Raw genomic sequence first — 21,195 nt, forward strand, 5'->3', positions numbered from 1 at the left:
AAACTCAACATTATCGTTAGGGGATATTGTCAAAGGTATAGAAAGGAGCTGGACATCGAGCTTGTCCTTGTGCACGTCTCCCTCTACAATGATGTTTTACAGGTCTGAGGAAAAGAAATTGCCATTTTTCATTGTCATTGTTTACCTTAACAAAAAGCTTGACCTTTATTTGTCATCACTAACAGAAAGCCTCTAATCTGTCAAAGTCACTTCAAATTAAAATGGCCATTTTATAATGTTGTAATGTGCTCTCTGCACTGTGAATTGCAATCCATTTTTAATTTTAAACTTGCAGAACTGAGGCGAATACAGGCTGATAAACTTTGAGGACTGCATGAAATTAAGATAGTGTCCTACATCTGGGGATCTCCCATTAGATTATTCTCTGTGTTTTGATGTAGTTTGCACCTGGTAATCCTAATTCTCATCTGCTTTAGACCTCTAGCAAACTTAAATCAGCAAAAGTTAATTTCAGTTGTGAATCCCAAACTATAGTATCTATAAAAATAATTACCCCTGGGTGAAACATGCCTTGTTTTGAAGCACTAGGACAATCTGGTTTTAAATGTGGTATAATTAAATATATCTCTTTTAATTGCACAAGCATTTCTGTTACTCCCTCCAAAAAAATAAAAGCAAACAAGTTTTATGGATAAACAAAAACTAAATGCAGCCAACTGTAATAATGCAACACTAATGCAAAAATTGAAATGCAAAGATTTTCACAACAACCACAACTGAGCCGCAATGAAAGCACACTAAGATAGAAATGTGTCCTGCAGCTATGCAGAATGCATGCATACATCCATAACAAGGGGCTCAGGGAACAGCTGTGAGATCATCAACTTTCTCTTTTAAGAATGCAAGTCAAGCAACTAACACTGTACTAGAGGCCCAGTCCTATTCCACCTGCAGTCAGAGTATGCTGCCTGCCCAGCCCAGTACTTTGATGAGCACTTGTAAGGCAAAACTGGCATCAGTGGCTCTGCAGCTGATGCTCTCTTTTGTGGGGACAGAGCTGCTGGTGGCACTCCCACTGAGGGAAAGGTGATTCCTTGCACAGGCAAAGGCAGCCCCCTACCCCTGCTCCAGCAGCGACTGCAGGCCCCCTCCTGGGCTTCTCCCTTTCAGCCACAGAGTGTTACAGGAGAGGAGAGAAGAATGGTCCCTCGCCTCTTTTAAAAGAGGCAGAGATGTCTCATTTTGAGGGGGCTGGAGGAATCAAGGATGTCTAGGCTTGTGGCTTGGGTAGCAAGAACAAACTAAAACCTGTGACAAATAATATGTGTCCACCATGAACATTTTACTTTATTTGAAGAAATTGGTAGCTATACTAGTTTGTCTTCTTAAAAAGCATGACATGGGACAGGGCATGTTCCCAAATAATTCACCGTATATTTACCATTCTGCTTAGCCTCAGTGTCAATATTCATACACATCCTTAATGTAAAGATACAAAGCATGTCTTTACATTATCTCAGCTACTGGGAGATTGCTGTGGAGGGGGAGCAAGAGGAAGGGAGGAAAAGAGACTACTTTTTTTTATAGGACTGAATGGTATTTCAGTAGTGTTTCCCTGAGGATTTTTCATACCTGCTAGAACCAGTTTTCTTTTGAAAGTGTATTTGAAGAAATTATTACTGAAAATCTCAATCAAATCTGAGAGAGGTGTCTCAGGACAAACCAGGTAGCAACACCTACCAGTTCCCAGCTTGTTCATGAAAAGATAACACTTTATGCATAAGCACACGCAGAAATGTAAGCAGAGATGCTCATGCTGTCCTCTCAAAACATGTTTAAGAGGCAGAGTTGTAGTTTAAATAATCATCAAAAAAAGATACAAGTCAACATGTTCACTTCTCTTCAAGTACAGTTTGTGTATTATCCCACTAATCAACAACCAAGAAAATCTATGTAAAGCGATGGTGTGCTGTGGAAAATGGTATCTTTCATTAGAGCTCAAATGAATGACCTTCCCATTTTGTTAACCAGTTTGGATTGTTTCAAGTTAAAAAAGTATTAATAAATTAAATACATTATTTACAAAATATTTGCTTAGTAATTCAAGTTATTTACACTTTTTATATTTCTTTGTTTAAATATTAAGGCATTGGTCACCTTGCTTGACCTTCACTTTACCTCAGCAAATGCAGAAAGATTATAGCTGAGCAGAAATGCATCAGCAATGACTGGCAGAAAACTCAGCTACTAAAATGCAGAAAGATCCTTCAGAAATGCTGACTTAGAAGTGCCACTTACATATGGTTTTCCATGTCGGGACTTTCAACATGTCATTGACAAATGTTTTTATATCGTTTTTTCTGCTCTTCAAATGCTTTTTAAAAAATTTTTCCCCATCAAAGATAGTAATACCTTTTGTGGTAACCATTCTTACTAAAAATAAAAAATGTTTCTCTTTTAATATAACAATGTAATTAATCTGCTCATACTAGTGCTGATGGCACACTCAGAAGCCTTCCAGCAGAGAATTTATTCCCCTCTCCCTGGTTTGCTTTGCTGCTCTTAGCAGCTAAAACGCCAGTCCTGTCACTGGAGGCAGGAGCAGCAGCTCCTGCCAGGGAAGCCAGGTGGACAGCTGGGAGCAGTCAGAGATCAGGCCACTGCATCTATGAGTCATCGTGAGCCTTGCTGAAAGTCCGGAGGATTTAGGGTAATGTGTTCAAACGCAGTTTTCAGTTTCACCGACATCAGGGATAGCAGGTTGCATCCTAACTGTGCCTCATTACTGCTCCCGTGATGAACCACCGCGGAGCTGGGAGCTTTCATCTGTGTGCCCTGCCTGCCTGGAGCTCACAGAAGCTCAGCTCCCCGTACAGGCAATCAACATTTCAGGCCTCCTGTCAACATGGTATGTTGAATATGTTGAATACAGCACACTACCATAGGACAACTTACAAGTCTGTCCTCTGTGAAAATCAATCTGGTTCTGAACCTGACTTACATATGCTGCTTTCTAAACTTACATAGCAATTGCTGTAATGTTCCTTTTTAAACAAATGTAGAAAAGCTATGCTGGAAAAAGCTAGACTTAATCCCGTCAGCTACAAATACATCTGTTGTCAAGTCACAGTGAATATTTTGGTTCCCTCCATTAATGAATTTGGTTCCATACCATTAATGAATTCCATTGATTTCCAGAGCTCTCTGCAGAACATTCTTGTTTTCTTCATATTCTTCTAGGAATTTATTTTTGTTACATCAATAGATTTGTGATTTTATGAATCTCTGTGCAAAGTCTGCCTTTACTTGTATGTCTCTACATTATCTACTTTCAAACTATACTTGCAATGTGTAATACTGAGTCAGAAGAGCAAACAAGTCACTAGAATCAAGTCAGTTTCAACCAGAATTCTAAAATGCATTTCAAACAGAGTTCATATGCAAGACATAAAATATATAACTCATGTCCCCCTTATGGGGACAGGCTAAATTAATTTAAAATTTAATTTCACTACAAATTAAGTGTTGAAATTACCAAGTTAAATATCTTCTCATGGTGTATGGACACTTTAATTTTAACTAATTTAAGCTTATTTAGTCCATACCTATTTTTCATCTAAAAACTCTTTCCTTCCCAGGTGAAGTATCAGTTTCTTTAGAAGATGATGAGGAGGCTCCAGGAGATCCACTACTTTTTATATCTCATGCCAGACCAGTTCAACTAGGTATAGTATGATGGTTCAGAGAGATCAAAAACTAAAAAGCAGCATGGGTGTCAGAGCTTCCTGACAGCTTGAGTACACCGTCATTCTGTTTCTGATCAGCGTAGCTTTAATACAGCCGCACTCTTGCACCGTCTCCTTCCCAGCATTAGCACTCAGCGGTGTCGTGCCTCACTGGACACTGACCACTTCATATGATGTAACACCTGCATGACCACCGTTCACATGCAAAACACATCCCATGCTATAGCTTAATCATGTTAACTGCATTAACCATGGTAATTTTGTTAAATGCTAGTGGAAAGTACGCCAAATGCTAGCGTGGATACCCATGTCAGCTTGTGGCTTTTCCCTAGCTCATTTTCTTAAATCATGGATGCTTAAAGCAGTGAGTGAATGGCCTGAGCCAGGAGAGAGATGCAGAGCAATCCAGACTTGCAGTGGTCTCCAGCACAACTTCAAAGTCACCTCTCCAAGCAAGGAGTGGTCAGCAATGCTTTAGTCCAACCAACCATAGAACAACTCATTTGGAAAAGGTCCTACTCTAGTAGTTTTGCTCAGGAAAGTTAAAAAAGCAAAGGCATAAATCTGGCAAGCCAGAAAGAGGAAGAGGATCGTAGGTGTGAGCCCCTTCAAGGGACTGCTAAAGGAAATGGAGAAACCTGAACGCATTTTAGGGCATATTTAAGCAACTGATGTGCTGATTCCTTGCCTGGATGAACAGCAGCCCTGTCCTGAATTTCCTACATGCTCTTTCTATTTTTTATATTCTCTCTATGCCTTAGTATACGTTCCAGTCCAGTTAAAAGAACTTTCATTACAGAATCTGCAAAGTGCCATAATCAGGAAGAAAACAAGGCACAGGCTAAGCCTATGGATTTATGTTACACATTACATCCCTCTTGCCTGCCATAGAGAGAAATTAAGGAAGAGACCAGAATGTCACATGGAATTTATGCACATATAAAATACTTTATGCACATAAACAAAACATGCAGAAAATATCTGAATCAAATTTTACAGGAATATGTCTCTATTTCTCAGTGTTCAACATATTGCCAAGCAGAAAAGTCTTCAATTGTGAGGAAGCTTTCCACAAAGTCAGCAAAATAACTTCAATTGCACGGGCTTTCAATTATGTATTAGTACTAAAATGCCCTCCCCTAGTACCTCTTCTAGTCTGTAAGTTTCAAGCACTATTTCAGAAACCACTGAAAGAAAAATGTGGGGCACTTTGTATCTATAATGCCTAATATTTTGGTTTTATTTCAGCAGATTTCTCCGGTTTGAGGAAGCTTAGAAAAAAATTAAATACAGCATAAATGCGTATTTCAGATTAAAAAATAATTTATATCCTGCTTAAACATTTTTTTAAAACACATTAGAACTAAAATGCTTGTAAGATACAAGGAAAATTTTTGCGCTGACCGTAACTTGGACCGTAACTGTTTCAAAGCGGTACTTGAATCAGCATGTTTTTAAAATCAGCATGAATCAGCATGTTTTTTAAAGGGAATGAGGAACAAACCCACCCACCATTTTCCACTCTGCACACAGCAGAGTAAGTGAGCAATATACCAAGTCACCAGAACTCATCTGAAGTAATATCCACAACCAAAAGTGAGCTCTGTTGGAAATGAGCTGACTAGTGAGAAATACTGGTCTATACAAAGAGTAAAGAAACTTTATTCCTCCCAGATGCCCTCATGCTCTATGGCTTTGACTGGGAAGTGTAGGGAGCACCTTCTTGCATTCTTCGTCCTCTCTTCTTCTTCTCATCCTGTCTAGGCCTTTCCTTTCTGGCCTGTCTGATGTTGGAAGTTGTCAACTGTGGCAGTTCCTATGGTTTGATTCACCTGTAAATCAGCATTTTCTTTCACTCCCTCAGGAAGAAATGGAGAAATTTTGATGTGCCACCTGAAAATTACCTTTCTCAACTACATTGCCTATGAGCTGGCTGCTGCAGAGTCCTGATTAACCCAGGACTGTAAGGGGGAAGAAAAAATGGTATCCGTTAGAACAACTTACTGACAACTAGAATGAATTATGGAGACTAGCAAAGAATGGCTTTATCTAGGACAAGTTTGTCCCCAGACAGGTTATTTTAAGTATGCTCACTGAAGCTCTGTGCACAATCAAGGGTTAGATATTATTGCCATCACACACATCTCAGTGGCTATAAAGTATCGAAGCCCCATAATCTGGTTTGCCCTTCCAGAAAAAGACACGGACAAAGGCATTTATCACTTCAGTATGACTGCAAAAACCTGTCAGTTACTGTGCATTTTCATGCTGCTTTATTTGATGATGCCCTGGAATTGGTTTTGGGTTTCTTTGTGTTTTTTAGTTATTTTTGCAAAGATTTAGAAAATGCATGAAAGATCACTTTCCAAACTGATTTGATAATCTAAACAAGTCTTAAAGCAATTTCATAAATAGAAACAGGGAAACATTAAAAAATTAAAATCTATCATATTTCACTGTTTTAAGTTATTGCATGGGTGGCAACCTTTACCTCATAATGTTAAAAAATAAAGTTGTAGATTGGAGAAAATGAAAAGATATCTTAGTTTTGCAGAGTAAGACAACTCAAACTCTAATCTTTACTAAAAAAACCCAAATATTTTTGATTGATCTGTCCTGAGAAAGATGGAGGTTCTGTGCCATGAGAAATGGGTTCTATCGTACAAATGTTTCACTTAAGCAAAAGTCTCCATTCCTCTGCTCCCCACAGCTGGGGTGCTTTGTTAAGAAAGGAGGATCAGATTCTTCAGATCCTTACCCAGGTTAAATCTCTCCATGTGTGTAAAAACTAAAGTATGGCATGAATGCAGAAAGTTAAGTCTTGATGCTGGTGCCGGTGACTCGGGGCCAATTTATTATTGTGCTCATGCAGCACGTCCTGTCTTCCCAACAGTTCTCTTCTCCTCTCTGATGTCTGAAGGACAAAGCAGCTCATCAGTTGTTCCCAAAGGTGTCACAGGTAAAAATTTAGTGTATTAGGGAACAGAAGAAAGAAATGCTCCTCTTAGATTAATTAAACGTACATGTGCTATCTTAATATCTATCTTCAAGTGAAGGCAAAAATTGTATCAGAATTAACAAAAATGCTGACAAATTAATAACGAAGAGCTTGATTTTAATGTCACCTCTGCTCTGTCTTTCTCTGGAGAAATAGCATCCTTCATTCCCACTCTCTCTGTCCTTTCCCCACCCCAGCTACCCAGTGCAGGTAACCCATATCTGTGTCTCTCCCCTACCCCACACAATGCAGGTAATCCAGCGTCAGCAGTAGAGGCTTCCAAACCACCGGCTTTTATTCCTACAGTAGCAAATGAAGGAGGAAAACATTGGACTGTTAATGAAGTCAGAGCTTTGATACGCATATGGTCAGACAAAAATATCCAGCAACAACTGGAAGGGACAGTGAGAAATAAAAGAATATTTGAACAAGTTGCTGCTAGACTTCAGAAGTTTGGAATTGACAGGGACTGGAAGCAGTGCAGGACAAAATACAAAAACCTGAAACATGAATACAAGAGTGTAAAAAGTGCCCAAGACTCAGGGAGTACAAGTAAAAGTATGAAATTTTTTAATGAACTGGATGCTATTCTGGGGCACTGCACCATGGAACAAGCAAGTAAATCAGATAATGATGAAAGCGAGAGGCCTCCAGAATGGACAGAAGCAAAATCAGAAAAGGATTCCATAGGTAAGTACTTCAACATATCTACCCACATATCATTTAAAATTTTAAGTTTTCCAGCACTAGAGAGACCTTAAAAAAACTCAAAAAGTGCAAACAGAGAGATTAACCAATTGGCTCTGGGGGAAAAATGCCGAATGGAAATTTACTATCTGTCTAGTAGTTTTGTATTATGTGATAAGGTAATATTTTGGATTGGGTGATTGCCCTGTATTTTTTTAATGGAATTGAGAAAGAAAGGAGGAAAAAAAGACAAAGGCATAAGATAAAATGATACAGAGAGGCAATTCCAGTCAAAATCGTGTCAGAGGAGACTGTTTCCAGTTTAGATAAAAGAAATGGATCAGAGAGATAGTCAGACTATATTACTGGAAAAATTAAGACATTGAGCAAAAGAAATCTGTAGTTATAGACATGGGTTAAAAAAATTGACATATAAACTGTCTTTCTCTTATGGTCCGAAATAGCTCAGTTTTATTGGCCTTTGGAGCAAGTCTCCCAAACTGGTGAGACAACTGTGAAAATAGCAAAAGGAACAGCACCAAGAATGCTGGCAGAGCTTGCCTTTGGTTTTGGGTGGTTATTGACAATTACTGGTAATGGATGATCAATGCAGAATTAGAGTAGACTGATGAACCTACATGTCCCAAGAGTTAAAATATTTTTATTGGTATGTACAACCAGAAACATGCTTGTTGTTTAAGAACAGAATTAAACATTGAACTTTTAGATGAGGGGATGATATTATGTTGGCCAAATGTAAGACTAGAAGTTACTAAAGTAATGGAAGAAGTCAAGAAAAATGTTACACAAAGACCGGCTGAAAATGTGAGAACATTTTGGGGGAAGATTCACTCTTCAGCTGCATTTTGTAGACATTTTGCAGACATTTTGCTTATGCATCTACTTTGCCTGCTGGCATAAAGAGAATCTGAGGCTAGATGGATTTTTTGATTTGATACATGACAGCTGTTTTTATGAAGTATAAAAATTTGGTGCCCTAATTAATTTAGCATTATTTACACAGAAATGCCTGGAGACACAGGTGAAGAGGACTCTGTAAGTAATATGTCAGAAGACCTACAGGTTGCAGATGTAAAGAAAGTTTCTGCTTCAGGTAATCTGAAAAGTCTTCTATTTTATGTAAATACCTAAATTTAGTAAATTTAATTTAATTTCTAAAATAAGTCCAAACTGTAAGTATGGGTAGAAAATGCAGAGACCTAGAAAATTTTAAAACAAGAGATAATGTCATAGAGATAACTGCCATGTACTTATGTATGACATTTACAATGTCCTGCTAAATTTGATAAAATCAGTCTAGTAAGCACTCATTTCAAAGACTTGTGACACAGAATGTAGAGAAGAAACTACTGGTTTAAGCAAGTTGAGTGCAATGTACTACTGCACTTACATTTACCTAAACTATCTATTCCCAAAGATTAGTATTGTTCAGTCTCCTGTGCCTGAACAAATACAGCATCTCTTTTTCACAATACGTGATCAGGATATAATTGTGTAAATGCTCATGTCAGGGGATGAAGACTTCATTTAATAGTCTCACTGAATATGAAGGTTATATGCTCTGCTCTTTACAAAGAAAGATTATGGTTTACATCTGAAAACATAAATTTCAGGGGAAGCAGAAGTTTAACATTCAATTAGAGACACATGGAAGTCTCTCAGGCTGACAAGTTTTATTGCCTACAACAGAGCACCTCATGTTCTGTTTCAGTAGTGTGAGGCAGAATATGGTCTAAATTAAGCATTAAGGAGTAGTCTTACAGAATTTAAAATGGTCTAATGTGAACTTGAAAGATTTTAGTATCAAATTAAAAATCTTCTGACAGATGATGTTATTGTAAGTACTACTCCAGAGAATGGGGCAGCTCTGCATATAATGAAAGAAACAGCTATGGCAAGTAAGTAAAGAGATGGTTGATCATGAGAGGTAATCTGAGGTATACCAGACAGTAGCATTTTTGTTTTTTTCATTCAATAGCAATTACATTCATAAATTTAAATTTACTAACAACAAAAAACCAAAACAAAACAAAAAAAAACCCCCAAACCAACATAGCAACCTTTTACCAGCTCACCATGGGCACTTGAAGCATGCAGTGGAGAAAACCAGGTTGTCATGACAAGTGCATTGCCTATAGGGACCTCATTTTGAGAGAGACAAATATGAAAGAAGTCATAAACAGCACCTTGTGGGATCCAGTTAAGCCTGCTTAAAGAATGTATTAAATTCCTTTTCTCCCCATCAACAAGTAAAATTACTACTTACACATGGACAGTAGTAAGACACTGTAATAATTCAAAGATTCAGCAGTGCCCCTTAACTGTCATCTGACAGTTTTCAACCGCCTGGTGCTACATACTATTGTAACTTCTTGGACTGCACTCTTCCAAACAAGCTATTTAAGATGAAGTTAAATGAATATTTCTAGTAAAGTTCTGAGTACACATTTCTGTCCTTTAAGATAAGTGTAGGTGTAAAAATATCTGTAGTTTACCATCTCCCTTTTCAAATATATGTATTTTAACTGCATACTTTGTTTATTTCTGGGTAATTGTAAATGCAATATGATTTTGTGGGGAAAAATTAAAATAGCAAGTGCTTCAAAAGTGTCTGTGGCTCAGCCTATCCACTCATAAGACTATTTTTTAAACTTCCGTGAGGGAAAAAGGCAAAACCACACTCCATCATGAACAACTTCAGTTTGCAAAATTCTTTCCCTCATTCCCAAACAAACAATACACACTCAAATAAGTGGTAAAAGACACCTAGTCTTTAATTTTACTAATGGCAACATGATTAGGTATTGCATAAAGCAGAGAAAAGATGCACACTTTTTACATTACAATATCATGGAGACCCTTTGTTCTCTAGTTGTGGTACATGCTTTTCCTAGACATTCCAAATAATTTTGAAGTGAGAAACTGGTAAGTAAAGAGATTGTATGTACTTCTGTACTCATAAATATGCTCACTGATAAACAGTGAAAAAGGCAAACAGGCAGTGATATATTATATTGGTTGTTTGATATCAGTAATGTCTCACGATCACTAGCATTTAGGATGTGACTTTTTATAAAGCTCCTGCATATTCAACAGAAATTTTGTAGAAAAGTGTTTCTCAACAGGCATAGAATTATTAAATTTATAGGTATTTGTGTGCCTTGAAAAAAAATTTGTAGAAAACACTAATTTGATAACCTAACCCTAATAAATGAGAATTTAGAAACAGTTAAACTCATATCTAGCTATCTTCCTTATCATTATATGCAATTAATGTACTCTGCAGCCAGAGCTGTATATGCACTTGCCTATATGAATATATATATATATATACACACACACACACACACACGGGTTAGCCTGGGCAGACATTGCCTTCTGGCAACTGCAGCTGCATAAATGCACAGAAGATGCATGAGCTGTCTCAGAGTACATGTGCTTCTCATGATCTTACATGAATCTGAGTCACGAGCCATAGGAACGCGGCCACCACTGCCAGTCTACAAACAGCCCATTTGGGTTTGCCATACTCTAGTAAGGAAAATACGAAGATGGTGTTAGTCAAAAGACAGGCACACTAGCTTCAGGAAAACACCTAGTTATTTGATGTGCCATGATACTGTTTTTCTCCTCTGCCCACATGAATTTGCTACTCTAAGAGCAGCAAATGTCCACCTGAGAAGAAGACAGAGGTAAATAAATCCTCACAGTTTGCTGCACAGACTGTCCTAGTTGCTCACATGTCGCTGTCAGCACTGCCCAGCTGGGGGAGCAGAAGGACCACAAGAGTCCCCAACACGGGGGTTTTCAGCTAAAGCGTCCTGCGATAGGACTGCGGGTTGCTTTCTCTTCTGGCAAAACATAACCCACATTGAATCGATCTGCAAATAAAACATTACTTGGTCATTTTTACTGATGTCTTCAATTTCGTGGGATCACTTTTAGTTAGTTACAGAAATCTTTTCAGAAGAGCTGACTACTTCAGTCTAAACAATCTGTCAATCTGAACTCCATGTACATTCCACGTGTGTCAGACTCAGCAGTACGACCACAGTGTTTGATTAAATCTGAAGTGCCAGGAACAACGGTGGAGATGAAAACAGGTTTCTAAGAAATACCAGTACCCTGATGTTCTTAAAAATACCTACAGCAAGTATTTTACTTCAAACAAATTCCTTTCCTTGTCATTGTTTTCTTAGGATTTTTGGTACCCCGTACACTTTACTCTGTGTCCCTCTCAAAACAAATTTGGAGTAAGTCATGACACTTCCAAGATACACTCCTAAGCAAGGGTTTTTTGTTTAAAGTTGTTGTTTAAAGTTAAGATCTTAAGTCGGTACATACTCAGGCTCTTAACATTGGCTTGAACACTTGCTGCTGTGTGCACAGAATTTTAAAATGTACAGATATAAAGTCAAAAGATAATGTTTCCATACATATGCCCCAGGCTAGTTTTAAGCAGTGTTTCAGAGAAGTGCAAACCCCAAAGTCGTTGATTATTCACTGCCTTAGCCTAGGCCTATTTTGGGCTGCAGACACAAACTCTTAGCTGTGCATCCACAGTTTTCTGTATGCACTCTCACAGGTCTGCATGACAGAGATGGCAGCAACTTTGCAAGTTGTTGGAGAGTAAACATAAGCCACACACTGAAAATTTTCCCTAGCTTTAACATATCGCACTTCCCTTTTATACTGTACAAGACACACATGAGAGTAAGGATTAGGAGACAAATTACTAATCTTGCCTCATAAGCCAGAAAACAAGATAATTAGTGATAGTGACAGAGTGCCAAAAGAGAACAGAACTTGTATCAGTCTGAGCGGGTGAAAGGAAAGACTGTGACAGCATTGCTCGGGTGGCCTTGTGAGCAGTGCTTCAAACACAAAGTAGAGATTAAGCATATTTGCTGGCAACTGTCTATAGCTTCACTGAGCAATGCAGATGGAGCCACTGTGTTTTATCCATGCCAGAAACTGTTGATGGCTTGTTCTGTTTGGCTCAGTCCTGCTCTTCTTGTGCCCTCCCTCCCAAACTCTGAAAGGTGCCTTAGAAAAAAAGCCAGGCTCCCTACCCACATTCTTGGCTCGCCAAAAAAAAAAAAAAAAAAAGAGAAAGGCACATGAAGCTTGTCACATCATAAAGAACATCTGACGCAAACAAAGCTGTATTGATCTGGGGGTAATTTTTAATAAAATGGCTCTAGATTAAACTTTATTGCTCAATGTTTAGGGGCAATATTCTTAAATGGACTGAGAACAGGCTGGGAGCCAGAAAACTGCTGTTATTGATCCATGATGTGGCCTTCACCATTTAATCTCTGCAGAGCAGTGTCCTCACTGGGAAGCGAGGATCAGCAAGACCACTTGCATCATCCACCTGCCCACCCCTCTGTCCCAGGGCAGAGGGGTGGAATTCTCCCTTAAACAACAGTAGGCCAATGGCAGAGGAGTGGAGATCTCCTCCCCATGGAGGGGAGCCCAGGGACACCTCTGTCATCAGCTGTGTGATGTAAACCCCTGCAAGCTGCAGCAGCAGAGATGCTCTCAGGACAGGCTTTACTATTTAGTACATTGTTTCCATCAGGCAGGCGGCCTTACAGATCAAATGTCCAGGCACAGCACCCTGATGCAATGTCAGGACCCTTGCTCCTTTTGGGGCTTATTCAGACAATCTTGGCATCAGTCACTTTGGAGTCTTTCAATAATTTCAGTATGTACTGCACCCTTTTTGCAAGTCACTGTCTTGCCTGTTCTGCTGCACAAACATTTGCCAGTACCTAGATATCTTACACCCACCATCAGTGAACCATGCTACAAATTCTGATCCAGGTTAAAATAACTTAAGAGTTTGCACATTTAACCCATAAACTTGTATGCTGTAGCTGTTATGTGGTGTTCTGGATTTACTTTAATATGTAAATGAGTACACTCTGCTCTTAAGCCTATTACTGCAGAGAAATGGCAGCTTAATGTGTTAAGAGAGGAAATCTTTAACAATAGTTATCATCAGTGGCATTCTGAAGTGGGTGATTCTTAAGACATCACTGAAGACCTGTTTAGTTTAAGAACTCCGTAAATGATTATTTTTTACAGAAATCCTTGAAGATGAGGGGGACTTTGCCAACTCCACCCCAGCAGCTCTGGAAGCTACACAAATAAAGAAGGAGACGATTGATATAGGTAGGTCATGACTTTGTTGTGTGTCTCGGTTTTGAAAGACAGGTGTCTGCTAAGGAAGGCAGAGGCCCCCCTTGAAGTAGCAGATATAACCCCTTTTCCCTCCAAGTTATTATATTTTGAAATCAAGAGCCTTTAGGCGAAGATGTGGGAAATAGGAATAACAGTTCTTTACTCTATATATATATGTATATAACCAGTCAAACAAAACAACAACAACTATGGCAGTAACAGCAATCACAAACCCAGTGCCAGCCTTCTCGGCTGTCGGGCCATTTCCCCTCGGGTGCAGTTCCGCTCGCAGCCGGCAGGGGCGCTGGCGGCTCCCGGTGAGCAGGGCAGGTGCGATGGTTCCCCCGCGGCTGCAGGGGGCGCTCCGGAGCGAGCTCGGGAAACCCGCGGCTCTGGTGCCCTGGGATCCCGGGAAGGATGGAACAAAGGCTTCACAAACCGCTGGGCAGCTGATCCCGGGCTCTCAGGAACAGCAGGCTGGAACGGCAGGCTGGAACGGCAGGGACGGACGCAAATCCCGGGTGGCAGGCGAGATGTATCCAGATGGGAGAACCCCACGGAGGCCCAGGCAGGCAGGGCGAGCAGGGCTACAGCGTAGCGAAAGCTCGAAGCAGCAGCGGGGCAGGGCAGCCACAGCCCGGTCTCCAGCAGGGCAGGGAAAAGCGGCTTTTGGGGTCCCGGCGTTGCTTCCAGCAGGAAGAAAGAACGGCCAAAAAGAAAGAAGCAGCAGCTCCTTTCTCTGCAGCTTCTCTCTCCGGACGCTCAGAGCGAACTGACCCCACACCCAGGTGTAGACAAAGGAGTAGCCAGGCCCGCCCCACTCCTCTTTTTGTCTTTCTTAAGTACAGCTATTTGTCCCCTAGCAACATGCATATGAGAGAAAATTCCTTTAACAGGAAAAAAAAACTAAGACTAAACTAAAACCCCAACATTGTGATAGTTCTAACAGGACATTCTACTTTATTGGGCATTGCAGATTCCAAAGGTTCATATGTTATTCCAGCAAATTATACTTGTTCTACTTCTAGGTTATGAAAAATTATGGGGTTTGCTTGATTTCATAGTGCAGAAATGTATGAACACTGATTTCTCCTTCCCATAATTATAAAAAAATCTTATTTTCCCAGACAACATGCTCCTTTTTTTGATGAATATGATTAGTCTGCATTTGACTGTGACACAAATACTGTTTTTCTTACAGTTTTCTTACAGTTGCTAGAGAGAATAAAATGGAAAGGTAAATAAATAGCTGTCTCAAAAACTCAGAACATTTTTTATCTAGTCTGTATTTTCAAACTACTTCATGGCTGCATTTAATATCAGATTATTTACTATCAAGCAATTTCCACATATATTCTGGACTGTTTTAAATATAAAACTGAAATCAGCACCTCAGCAATATGCAGAAGTCATATATTCAATGACAAGTGATCAGGAGAAGATTTGTTTTATTTAAAATGTTAAAATTTAACATTAGAGTGCAGTAGGGATATTAATATTTATTCTGGAATAAATAAGCATAAAAACCATAGAAGATCATGGAAAAAAGACATCAGAGGAAATAATGATGACATTGAAATACAGTGACCTGACACCCTGGATCAAAATATTCTTTACAGTACTGCTGTTTGTACACAGAAGTTAATAGAAAAAAAAAACAATTATAGTGAGTCTGTGAACAGCAATTCTTTGGCCTTTGACACTGGAAGTTTCTACCATAAGAATATTTCTATTGTATGCATCAGGCATATGCCAGCCAAGAGCTTCCTTTTCAGCAATTATGTTATCTGTAGTTTGGATGTTGAGACACCCTTTACAACTGTTTGCATTGGCTCCTCTTGATCAAGACAACTGTGGTGACTGTGACACTGAGGACAACATCAGAGCAGTGCCATCACAACAATGACACACAGAAACACAAGTGACGCTGAGCATAAAGTACATCTGTGACCCTGGAAGTTGAGACATAGTGAGGTCACATGAATGCAAAGTGGAGGATAAAATGTCATGCAGCTCAACTGACGGCCTCATACACACAAACTCCCTATCATGCCGTATCCAATTGAGCACAGTAATCACGCAGGTCAGCATTACACAAGTGCCACTGCCAAAGACAGGAGGAGATCAGAGAGCCAGTATGGTTGAGAGAAGGAGCACAGAAATGAAAACACCATGGGGAGGTTGGTAATAGTTTAAAAAAAAGGAATCTATTAGGAGCCTAGGAGTAGACCTATAGCTCCATTTTGGCCCATTTCCAATAGCTGCAAGTGTTAAGGAAGATGCAAGAATTTTCTCAAGAGTTATAGAGCACCTATTTATGAGAAAAACCACCTTTTTTCTAGTACCCCATGTAAATCACACACACATGCTGATGACTGTATGATTTTCAAATTTTCCACAGGTACAAAATATATTCCTGCACATGGCTTATGAAAAACAAGTATTTGCCAAATGACTTAAGAGGAAACAAGTTATAGAGCAAGTACAAATTCCAAGTACTAGTTTGTGCATATCCTGGCAAGTACCATTACAGAAAGCACATCAAATGAACCTGTTTATTTACAAAGAATCTCTATTTCTGACAGTAAGCACTCAGTTTTTCAAAACATAAAAGGAATATTTACTTCTACCTGTTACCAAAACTAGTATTGAACATAATTAGTCTATAACATCCCCTAGCAAACAATGAGAACTCATCTTTCTCTTCCTCCCAACCCAAAAAGTAAGTCAACACAAAAGTGAACTTTCAGCCTCAGAGTAGTCCGAGCATGAGCAAATGAACCCAGAACCAGCAAAGCTGGGTTTTGATGTTCATACATGATTTCAAGAATTTCTCAGTAGGCAGCAATGAAGTTGCAAATAAAAGCCTGAGGGCAATCAAGAGAGACTTCAGGGCCTTGGAACTGGTTAAGGGATCAAGAGCACAAGTAGTGTTCTCTTCTTCCAGTTTCAAGAAACAGGAAGAGCCAGCAGATCACTATTTGGCTCCAAGCCTGGTGACACTGGGAAGATGCTGGGTTTTTTAGTCACGATTCCATGACACCAGACTTGCTAATACCTGTCTGAAAGGGGGGATAAGGATCTTAACTCAGGAGTTAGCAGGGCTCATTGAAAGAGCTTTAAACTAAATTTGCAGGTGGAAAGAGATAAAACCAGACTTACTAGAGAGCCTGGGGACAATATGCCAGTGTTTGAGGGATGTGTTCTAGAGAGGGAGGTCCTTCGATCTGCTGTTTCAGTAGAGTCAGGAGATGGACATCAGCAAAGACACAGGGGGGTTATTGATGTGTTAGAAACCACAGAAGCACTTAAGAATAACGATGTAAAAATTAGAACTTCTCACCTCCAAAAGATGGTGGGGTCAAAAGCCCAGCTGTGGTGCATCTATACCAGTGCACAACAGCTAGGGCAACCAAAAGGATGAGCTGGAAGCCATTCTGTAACAGGAAAACTATATCATAGTTTTCATCCTGAAGACAGAGGGATGACTTGCACAACTGGAGTGCTGCAATGGATGGCTATAAACTTCAGAAGGGACAGGCAAGGAAGGAGAGACTGCGGGGTACTCTGCATGTTAAAGGGTGTTTTGATTGTGTAGAGCTCATGATGGTGGCAGTAGGGTTGAGGATGTATGGGTAAGAATCAAGAGAAGGCAACAAGGCACGTATCCTGGTGGGAGTCTGTTACCAACCACCCAGCCAGGGCGAAGAGGCAGCTGAAATATTTTATAAGCTGGGAGAAGTCTCACAGTTGCTGGCCCTTGGGGGAGACTCCAGCAGAGGTTTCTTACCAGATGTCTGCTGGAAATACAACACAGCAGAGGACACAGCCTCGGAGGTTCCTGGAGTGTTTGGCAGACAACTGCCGGACACAGCTGTGAAGGAGCCAGCTAGGGGAGGTACCCACTGGACCTGGTGTTTGTGAATAGAGGATTGCTGGTGGTTGGAGCCTCTTGGCCACAGCAGTCACAAAATGGCAGCTTTTTCAGTTCTTGGTGAAGTAAGGAGGGAGGTATGCAGAACTGTCACCTTGGACTTGGCCAGTGGTGGAGTCACCGTCCTTGGAGGGATTTAAATGACACGTAGATGTGGCACTTAGGGACGTGGTTTACCAGATTACTGCTTCCATCCTAAATGATTCTGTGACTCTGTGATTCTTCAAGTCTGTAACTAATGGGTTAGACTAAGGGCTTAGGACACTTTTAGGTGGAAATAGGTGTTTCCTACAAGAGGATGACAATAATATTAGCAATCTATTTGTCTAAATCCAAGTCTATTTAAAACTGTGTGTTTCTGTAGATGATGATTCTATAAGCACTACCTCAGAAGACAGATCTTGTACGCCAGTAGCAAAACAGATGGTTGGGACAGGTGAGTATTAATTTCCATGCATTTATTATGAGATAAATCACATTGTAATTTCAGTACCAAAGCTGGAGCAATAAGATCTCTACTGTAAACACAGCTCTACTTTTCTACTCCTGACTCCAGTCTAGCTTTGTCAGTAAACTTAAAAATTAGTTTCATAGCTCTTCTCCTTGTCATGAGCAAAACTTGTATTAATACTGTAGTTCAACTTTGCCTTCTATACATATCCGATGAGCAGCATCTGCATACTTCTGACTATTTTTGAGTCTGAAGATTTTTTCTTCTGTTGAATCCCCAGTAGCCTTTTCATTTGCATGTTGCCATTTTAATTTGAAACCACACTTCTCACCAATGCTGTCATCTTTAAAGCTTAAGGATTATTGCTTTCCTACATATAACACTTGGATACATCTGTCTTTAATTTCACAACAACAGTGGTAAAATTATAGTGACAAAATGTTGAATTTTAGATTCCTTGGAGAAGCCAGAGATTCCACTTGCTACGTATTTTGCATACTTAAGAGAAAACAATTGTGTATATATACTAATATTATAAAGTTACAAGATTAGTCATTAGTTGCAATTATGCTTTCATATATGTATATTTAGAATGTATTTATAGCATTTACAGTTAGTTGGTTTTTTATTTATATTTTCAGACAATCACATTCCCTTGGAAGAAGCACAAAATCACTTTAAAGTTATTACAGTTAATGATACTGGAGCAGGAAAACATTGGAGTGATAATGAAGTTAGGGCTCTGATAAACATATGGTCAGATGAAAAGATACAACAAATGCTTGAAGGGGCCACAAGAAATAAAGAAATATTTGAGGAAATTGCCAGAAGGTTAATGAAACGTGGTATAGACAGAGACTGGAAACAATGTCGCACAAAGTACAAGAACCTAAAATATGAATACCGTGCACTGCAGAAAGAAAATGAGCATCTTGGAAATCCCAGGAGAAAAATGAGATTTTATGATGAAGTTGACTGTATCTTAAGAAGACAGACTTTGGGAACCTCAGGCTGGGGATGTGAAAGCTCAAGTCTCCTATCAGGTACTAAAAACTTCAGTGATGAGAGAAAGTGCTTGAAGTGAAACTTTAGAAAGTTGCCTGTTTGAGCCATGCTGTAAGTGTGAAATGTGTGGCCAGAAATGGGGAGGGAAAATAAATGGGGAAGCTGTATCTGCATGGTCACATAGTGAATACTCAGGGAACACAAGTGGCCTACGGAGACATGTAGAAGTGAGAATATTAGCAAAAAGTGAAAGCACTGAAGCATTCAATGCAATTGGAGGATCTTTGCTTTTGAAAGCCTAAGTGACATACAGTGAAATGGTGCTAGAACACATGGCAGGTTTTAGAGGTCATACAGCAGGCATGTAAAGTCTGATGGATAGAGAGCTGCAAGCTCACACCATTTAGAATTACACAAATCAGTAGCAATCAAGCCAAGTGCAAAGGCTCCAAAAAACCTGAACTATATTAATTCAACACACACTGCAGTCAAGACAGAGAAAAATCCAGGGCAGTGATGTTTATTTGAGCACTTCTAATAATTGTATTAATTTTGCTAAAGCAGATTCAGTTTTTGAAATAGAGTTTGCTTCTATTTTAGTATCAAAAACCCACTGATCTAGGAACCACACAGCTAATCTTGTGTCTGCTGTAAGGGTTCTCGTGACTGCCCAACTGCTCCAGACCTCAGGGGCACCTGCTCCTGGCTCCAGGCAGATCAGGTGCTCTTGTAGAAATAACTGAACCTCTGCAACTTAGGGTTCAGTGACTTAAGATAAAGCAGAACTAACTGTGATTGTTCTCAATGTGTTAGATAATAGTTTGCAACATCACAAATCTTAGTTGAGGACCTGCACCATTTCTGCAGCAAAGGCCAGATGGACAGCTTGAGCAGAAACTGCTGGAACCATCCTTAAGCCAGCTGGTCCTCTGTCATAAATCAGAGCCCTAATGTGGTGTCCAAAGGCACAATACAGTAGTGCATTAGTTGTGGCTGGAATGACATCCATAGAGCTGTGGGGTGACTGTTCTTCTCCCCTGCCTCAGTCTTGTGCTTGATCACATTCTCAAGACATGTATTTTCTTCCAAATACAGGAACTGAATATATTACTGCTCGTTTCTACTCTCCATGAATAGGTTTGTCAGCACCAAGTATGCTGTCAACACCAACAACCAACTTGGCTGTTTTACATTTTAGCATGCTAGAAAAGGAGTGTGTAATCTGGGCTGTGAATGCTGATGCAGCAGCCAGTAAAGCAATAACCTCTCAGAAAAGAAGCTTCAGTTACTAATCTGTTTGAGGCATCTGCCAAATAAATGTGTCTTGTCCTAGGGTATTTGCTTTTGTAGTATAAAACTTTCTGGTATGTGACTAACTGTGCCTTGAGAATCTCGACAAAACACTTAGTCACCTTGTTTTCCTCTTCTAAGTTTCAGTGGGAGATGCTACATCAAACACAGGATCTTTGAGTATCAAGAGGAAAACATGGAATGATGGTAAGAGCCCCTGACTTTTAAAAGCACCTATACACTGCTGTTGAATTGGATGCCAGATTCTTACACCCAGTATTCAGACAGTTACAAAAAATAATCCTGGAACTTAACACCGAGCTCCAAACCAACATTCTTCTTTCACCCACAACAGTTGGCAAAAGAAGAGTTCTGATAAAAATGTAGGGCTAAGGAAAATTGCAATTTATTTATTTAAATCCTCATCCCTGGTATAAATGAGGTAAACATAAACGTACTTGATTTGTAAGAATCATATGCAAAGAAAAGACAGTATTTAAAAAACAAGATGTCTCAACTGCCCGTGTTACTTACGGGAAAGTAGGGACAGGCACAGTCATGGATGTGATTTCCTCATATTGCACTACTGTGTCTGTAAACACGTAAGCAGGTTAAGACAGCTGTGTCAAAGACAGGATAGGCTAGAGAATCATGGAGAGAGAAAAATGATGGGAAGGATTGAAATATGTGGCATGTGATCTGATATGGGGAAGGTCAGCAGCTTATTTTTCTTCCTGCAGAATTGTCAGGCCCTAAATAAAATCAAACAATGAGGAACAAAAAAGCTTAGTTTTAAGGTGCTCACCCCTATTTTTAATACTGAAATGATATCTACAGACAGATGAAGAGAAATTATCTGAATATGACATTTTTTGAATTCAACCCCTTTAGTTTACCATCACAAACTGTACTA

The 21,195-nt window shown here is 39.6% G+C and overlaps 2 protein-coding genes across 3 annotated transcripts in view; one reads left to right on the forward strand and one right to left on the reverse strand.

Annotated features, from left to right (window-relative positions):
- The window catches only part of PPAT (phosphoribosyl pyrophosphate amidotransferase), a 48,220-nt gene that overhangs the window by 17,442 nt on the left and 9,583 nt on the right, over nucleotides 1-21,195 (reverse strand). The window lies entirely within an intron of this gene.
- The window catches only part of PAICS (phosphoribosylaminoimidazole carboxylase and phosphoribosylaminoimidazolesuccinocarboxamide synthase), a 42,381-nt gene that overhangs the window by 1,350 nt on the left and 19,836 nt on the right, over nucleotides 1-21,195 (forward strand). Inside the window, exons 2-8 of one of the 2 annotated variants that reach the window (XM_048303206.1) lie at nucleotides 3,600-3,686; nucleotides 6,958-7,395; nucleotides 8,417-8,506; nucleotides 13,507-13,593; nucleotides 17,901-17,972; nucleotides 18,629-19,030; nucleotides 20,424-20,489. In XM_048303206.1, coding sequence (XP_048159163.1) covers nucleotides 3,600-3,686; nucleotides 6,958-7,395; nucleotides 8,417-8,506; nucleotides 13,507-13,593; nucleotides 17,901-17,972; nucleotides 18,629-19,030; nucleotides 20,424-20,489 — 1,242 coding nt within the window. The remainder of the gene's footprint in view (nucleotides 1-3,599; nucleotides 3,687-6,957; nucleotides 7,396-8,416; nucleotides 8,507-13,506; nucleotides 13,594-17,900; nucleotides 17,973-18,628; nucleotides 19,031-20,423; nucleotides 20,490-21,195) is intronic. The other variant, XM_048303207.1, reaches the window with a different exon arrangement.

Source organism: Corvus hawaiiensis, chromosome 5 (assembly GCF_020740725.1).
Source record: "Corvus hawaiiensis isolate bCorHaw1 chromosome 5, bCorHaw1.pri.cur, whole genome shotgun sequence".
NCBI lineage: Eukaryota > Metazoa > Chordata > Aves > Passeriformes > Corvidae > Corvus > Corvus hawaiiensis.